The 6,119-nt window shown below is 40.2% G+C and overlaps 1 protein-coding gene across 13 annotated transcripts in view; it reads right to left on the minus strand.

Moving 5' to 3' along the window:
• SVIL (supervillin) overlaps window positions 1–4,188 on the minus strand; it is a 107,812-nt gene extending 103,624 nt beyond the window's left edge. For all 13 annotated transcript variants that reach the window (XM_065629724.1, XM_065629722.1, XM_065629723.1 and 10 more), the window contains exon 1: window positions 4,102–4,188. In XM_065629724.1, coding sequence (XP_065485796.1) covers window positions 4,102–4,165 — 64 coding nt within the window. In that variant the 5' untranslated portion in view covers window positions 4,166–4,188. The remainder of the gene's footprint in view (window positions 1–4,101) is intronic.
• Window positions 4,189–6,119: the final 1,931 nt, after the last annotated feature.

Below are 6,119 nucleotides of genomic sequence, written 5' to 3' on the forward strand. Positions count from 1 at the left end.
ATATGGGGTTTTTTATTCCAATAAAATATTCTTAACCCTAAACTGATAAAGCAGTTTTTAAACAGTAACTCTCCAAGCATGTTCTGTCTTCTGGTATTCCCTAGGCTAAAACACAGGTTTATGTGAGACAGAATAAAAATTCTAGATCCATTTGACAGAGAAATACAGATTTGTAATCCAAATAAAATGGAAGATGGCCTTAAATTGCTAGTTCCTGAAAGGGAAACTGAAAACCAGAAAAATTATTTCCTTGGCAAGGACACATTTCTTCTGGTTTTGGAGATTAAAATACAACACCTGGAACATCCTTAAAGCAAAGAACCTCCTCTTCCCACCCCTTCTGCCCCGTATGCTCTCCCCTTTTAACAGCTGATACTGCTGCAGGAGAGGAAAGTAAAGCAGTGCCAGTAATACCTGCGGTGTCCTAGTAATGTTAAAAATAAGAGAATGGAAAGCTGGAGGAAGCTTTCTTCAGAATGCTCCTAGTCTCAAAATACGACAGACTTACCTAATACAACAGTATTCACATGTGTTTATAGAACTTCTTAAACACAAGAGAAAATTTCTACTGAAAAATTTTGTTTTTATAGAAGCATTTTTATAGCTGCTTGTAGTACTATGGCTAAGGCTAATGTATTAAAATTGAAAAAGGAGAGACACCTCACACACAAATTAACCAGCAACAGGACTTTCCATTCATGGTAGAATGAACTCATCCTCTAAGCAAAACCATGAGAAGAAAAACACAAAATGCTTTAAGGAAGGCTGAATGACTGGCATGCACAGGCTGGAATAAACCCACTCACATTTCAACCTGACAAAGCCATGAATATTCCCAAACAATTGGTTCGAGTGACTGCATGCAAACTCTCCGAATGAGGTGCTACTTACTTCAGAATCTTGTAAAAAATGCACTTGTCTGCCTTTACACAAGGGAGAAAAGAAGGTACGGATGCAGCAGAAAGGGTCAAAGTCTTCTCAAAATAGTTACAGTTAATGCCTGGAGCTCTCTTTAGTCAGGAATTTCATAATTCTTGTTTCAGAAAAGTTTCTCACTTCAGCTAAGATTCTTTTCCAAAGGACCTAACACTCACTCGCTAAGAAAACACAAAACAAACTTCACAAAAGTTGCCAAACATCAACATGCAAGGCTGGCAAGTACATGTGCCATCAAGATGATTCAGATAAGTCAGATAAATTTAGAACAGCGCTTTCCTAAAAGCATGCATTCACTAAATGCAGTAAATATGCAGAAGCTATATCCAAGTGCAGATTCCAAACGTTAGAGCAAAGAATGTATCAGTGAAAATCTCCTTTTAAGAGTTCGCTGCCATCTGAAGTCCTCAATGTTATTCCTTGATCTGCCTTTAGTGTTTCCATCCATCACTGGATTTATCCACATAAAAAGCTATAGGCTCTCCAACCTCAGACGACTGAGCCAAATGCAGTGTGGCAACTTCACATAGGACCAACCTTTTATGGTTGGAACAGTAGAGCTTTGATACAGCTAATCTACCATAAATAGCTCTTGAAACTCAGAAGGATCAAATCAGCTGTTGCAACAGTCCCAGCCTGTAGCTGCTTCAAATCCAATTATACTGTCAACTCAACCTCGCAGCTCTCCTTTTTATTCCCCACCATCCAAAACTTTTTTAGTCCTGCTCCTGCAGGAAATTAAAAGCTGCAAAGACAAATGCAGCAGAACAAGATGCATTTAATAAAAACTGAAACAAGTGTACAAGTATTCTCACAATTATCTTAAGGAACAGAGGTTTTGTTCTGTTAGAAAACAGATAAAAAATCTGATACTCATAAAAAAAAAAAAATCAGCCCTGACTTGTAATTCAAACACACAATGTGAAATAAGCAAACAGTTCCAAGAACAGCAAGCTTAGCTTTAAAAGGTGGGCAAAACGAAGCAGATAAAGTTCATGGACCACTATCTGTGTCCCAGATTAAGGCATAAGGCACTGTATCGCTTGTATATTTTTTTTCTGTAACTTAAATACACTTGAGAAGTACTAGAACTCACTGTTATAAATCCTTGTACTACAATGTTTCCTTTCAGGTAGGTAGAACCATTTTCCCACAAAGAAGCTGAGAACTATGATTTAAGTATTCGTAAGGAAGCTTCCAAAATGTATGTTTACTAACCATACAAGTCAACATACCTCTGAAAATTACCGGTAGTGCTACTAGAGCACAGCAATTCCTGAGGAACCAGTGCAGTGACAATGCTCTGGAAAAAGATACAGGTTTGGATCCAGTGAAGCACAGGTAAGCAGCATTATCTTCGTGGTTCACCTCGCAGTGCAAAGAAACCACACAATCCAAGTACATAAATATATGCAAATAAAAGAGGGGTTTTTTTAAACCATATATTGTTTACATCTCCAATGTCTTTCCAAAACAAAGAGATAAATTACTGCAATGCAGTACAGGAACTCGGGTACTTCAAAGGGGAAGAAGTGTCTTGTGGGCAAAGCCTGGATCCGTATCTCCCATGAGCACCTAAATGCTGAACATTACCGGGACATCCTTGTTTAATGCCAGGCATGACATCTACAGTCTAGGCATCGGCCCTTGTACGAACAGGCGAAAAAGGGGACTGCTAACTCCCGGTATTCAAGCAGCCTTAAGAAGGGCCGGAAATTCAGATCCTCTAGAAACAACTCTAATGAAAGGGTCAAAATACAAAAACCATCATCCTCCATGTCATGGAAAATTGTCAGTCATATGCCATTATACTCTATGATCTTGCGTTAAATTTTATCATCTCAGTTAGAGGGCCTGAGTTTTAACTGATTTGCAAAGCACATAACATACACTGAACACAAAAACAGTCACTGGTTTCAATCTTGCCTACACAGATGATGACAAAGCAACTTCAATTCAGTGTGGGTGGCTTGAAGGAAGTGGTTTCCTATCTCCTCTAAATTGTGCATGAAGAACCCAACTGGGTCACCTTCTGCAAGTCTCAGGAAAGTCAAAGAGCTGGAAGAAGGCACAGAGAGTTTTCCCTTTAGGCCCTAGCAAATGCCTAACCAAATCAATTCGGATGCAGAGGGGACAGTGAGCTTTTCATTAGCATGGAAGAATCTGAGCATGTGACAAGTAGATAAAACAGACCCGCAAGATCTGCCTGAATAAGTTTATCACTTTGAACATGGCTTGTAGAACTTGTCACATTATGCTTCTGCACTGCAGTGAAAAGAAGTAGCTGAACCAACTGCTGACAAAAGTTCAACGGAGCTCTTAAAAATGCAACAGGCATGCTTGCAACTGGTAAGAGAAAGAGCAGCCGTGAGCATGCTGCCAGAGCACAACCACTGGTGCCTTATGCCCTATCCATAACCATTTAAAATCCAAGGTCTTTTATTACAGAGGAATTTGAAGGATGTGAGTTATGACATGGAAACACACCCCCTCTCAAGGAGTGGGACTGGGATCGCTTGTTTCTTTTATAGAAACCACTCTACATTCATTCTCGCTATCACACACTGAACTATGCTAAAGATTCCACTTTTGTGCCTAATCTATTTTTTTTTTAAATCTTATGTGTGCTCTTTTCACACAGACTTCTAGACTTCCCTGGCTATAAACACACAAAGCAGAACTAACTACCACGGAAATGCAGCAGCTTCCATCTCTTCCTCCCCAATACAAAATTTCTGTAAACAGAGAGTAGAAGAAGCCACAGCCAATACATCGGTTCCCTGCTAACTTTTCACAGCAAGCATAAGATCTAGCATGTGTCTCTCAGAGACTACGACCTCTTATTATCAAAGAGAGTGAGACACCACGCACTTCTCAGACCACACGTTCTGTCCCAATGAAGACAGAAGTACAAATTAACAGACACACTTTCAATACCAAGGTCTTGCATTGCAAGAGAGGATACGTGTTTCACTGAGTGACAGTCAAGCAATAACACCAGTGTAACACACACTAAAGTGCACACAGCTTGAGAGGTCTGGATTAAGCATTCATTTACTTAACAATTCAGCTTCCCAGTATACAGATATCTTCTTTTCAGCTGGGGATGGGAAGGAGAGATTTCCCAGGAAAAAGGACAGACGAATTTAATAAAAAGTGACTTACCAGCATCCATTGTTAGAATCATGACCCCACTTCTGTGTCCCAGGAAGCAGGAAGCCTTACCCATCCAGTGTGCGCGAATGACTCAGAAGGACAGCATGGCTTTGTTTCAGCTTATATCTCCCAGCTCATTCACCCCTCCTCCCTCTCGTGGGATAAAAGTGTTGCCTGTGCCTGGCCGTCCCCATTGGCTCAGCTAGAGAACCAGCTCATTTAGCATATTCAAGTTTCTGTGAGAGCATAACATGACCCACAGAGCACTTTTTATTCATCTTAAAACAAACAATCAAAAAAACCACAACACAAACCCTTTTCGTATTTCTGGAAGAACAAACCGTTCATTCTTTCACTATCAGACACATGTTACAGTTGGTGTTACTGCCACAGGGTCAAATAATTCTCTGGGCTCTGAATTGATGAGAAGGTGGCAGGTCAGGGAGGACAGTCCCACAGGCTTCAGTAACCCACAGTTCGGCTGCGCTGTCTGTCTATGGGAATAAAGCCACATGTTTTGTGTCAAAGCCCATGCCCCCTCCAACCAAGCTTATCTTCAATGCAAACTGTATATACCCCAAAACTGAAGATCTCCCAGTTTGCCAGGATGTGCTCTTCCATTTTATTTTTAAATAGGCAGAGCAGTAAAAGATCGCTGTCTTACTGAAGACACACACCCAGACTCTACAAGCTAGTCTCTGCAACGAGGAGAAAGTAATCTTTTTCTTAACATGTAGGATTTTCTAAATGTAACAACTAGTATAATGTAGGCTCTGCTTGAAGAATTTAGAAAGCTGTTACAATCTATTTGTGAACCACCACTCCAGTGAGATAACACAGCATTAAAATTTCACCACCATGTAAGTGAAAAATCTATCTGATCAAGAGATATCACAACCCTTCGTTAACTTTGATTGAACCATTGGACAGCTTAAAAAGTGCATTTGGAAAAAAAGAAGGTGGAAGGGGAGAGGAATTTGTTTCTTTCTGTACTGCAAAATCCTTGAGAACTTGCAGTCAGGCCCCAAAAGGCGAGCTTCTGTATCTTCTGAACTGCCAACAGACTTGATATCTGTACTTAGGGATTCAGCAAACACAGTGAATGAAACACTGATATTCCGGGTCTCCGATAAGAACTACCTTTTCTAAATAAAGCATGGACGTATTAGGCTACTGTCTCATCATGTTAGTCACCGCTAGATAAACTAAGATTCATAACTCTGCAATACAACCACAAGTGTATTTTGGAAGTGTTGCTTGTGGTTGTCGAAATAAACAGAGTACTCCCTCTCCTCCCTCCCTCTGTTTTTAGAAAGGTATCAGTTGCAAGTCTCCAACACCAAGGTTTGTAGAGTCACTAATTCAAAGAAATTAGCAAAAGCAGTACATTGGGTCACCACTTCTCAGGTTTCTTGACCTTCTCTTGCTCTGCATGGCTTCACACCAATACTCTCAAGTCATTGCAGTTTGGGGGAAACAAAATATTGCTCAAGATGAACATTTCTGACATCTTCAGTAGGACATTGCAATAAAAGCTTTTGAAAGAGGCATGAGTAATTCAGATCCTAGAAACAAATCTGAAATCTTTCACTGAATGGAAATTAGGAAGAAATAACCCAGGTGGACAGGCTGCTCCTCAAAAAGCCTTACTATAAAACGAAGCACAGAGTGTCAGAAAGGATGTCAGACTGAATGGATTAGTGGTTTTATGCAAAGTTTACCACACTCACAAAGTCAGGATGCTGTTTTGTTGACCATAATAAATAGCTAAGGATGTGGCAACAGCCCAGGTCATGTGCAGAGATGCATGTTAAACTTCTGGGAGTGACATCAGGCATAGCTTCCTTTCTTACCAATAATTACTAATTTGAAGAGAGATGCAGCAGTAAGGAAAATGCTTTTGCACTCTCCCAATCCCACCCTTTTTCACCTGGTAACACCTTTACTACAAATTCCAAATGCTCTAAACAAACAATTAAAAAAAAATCCATGACAACAAATACGAAAGCTTGGAGTATGCCTTCAAG

This window comes from Caloenas nicobarica, chromosome 2 (genome assembly GCF_036013445.1).
Source record: "Caloenas nicobarica isolate bCalNic1 chromosome 2, bCalNic1.hap1, whole genome shotgun sequence".
Taxonomy (NCBI): domain Eukaryota; kingdom Metazoa; phylum Chordata; class Aves; order Columbiformes; family Columbidae; genus Caloenas; species Caloenas nicobarica.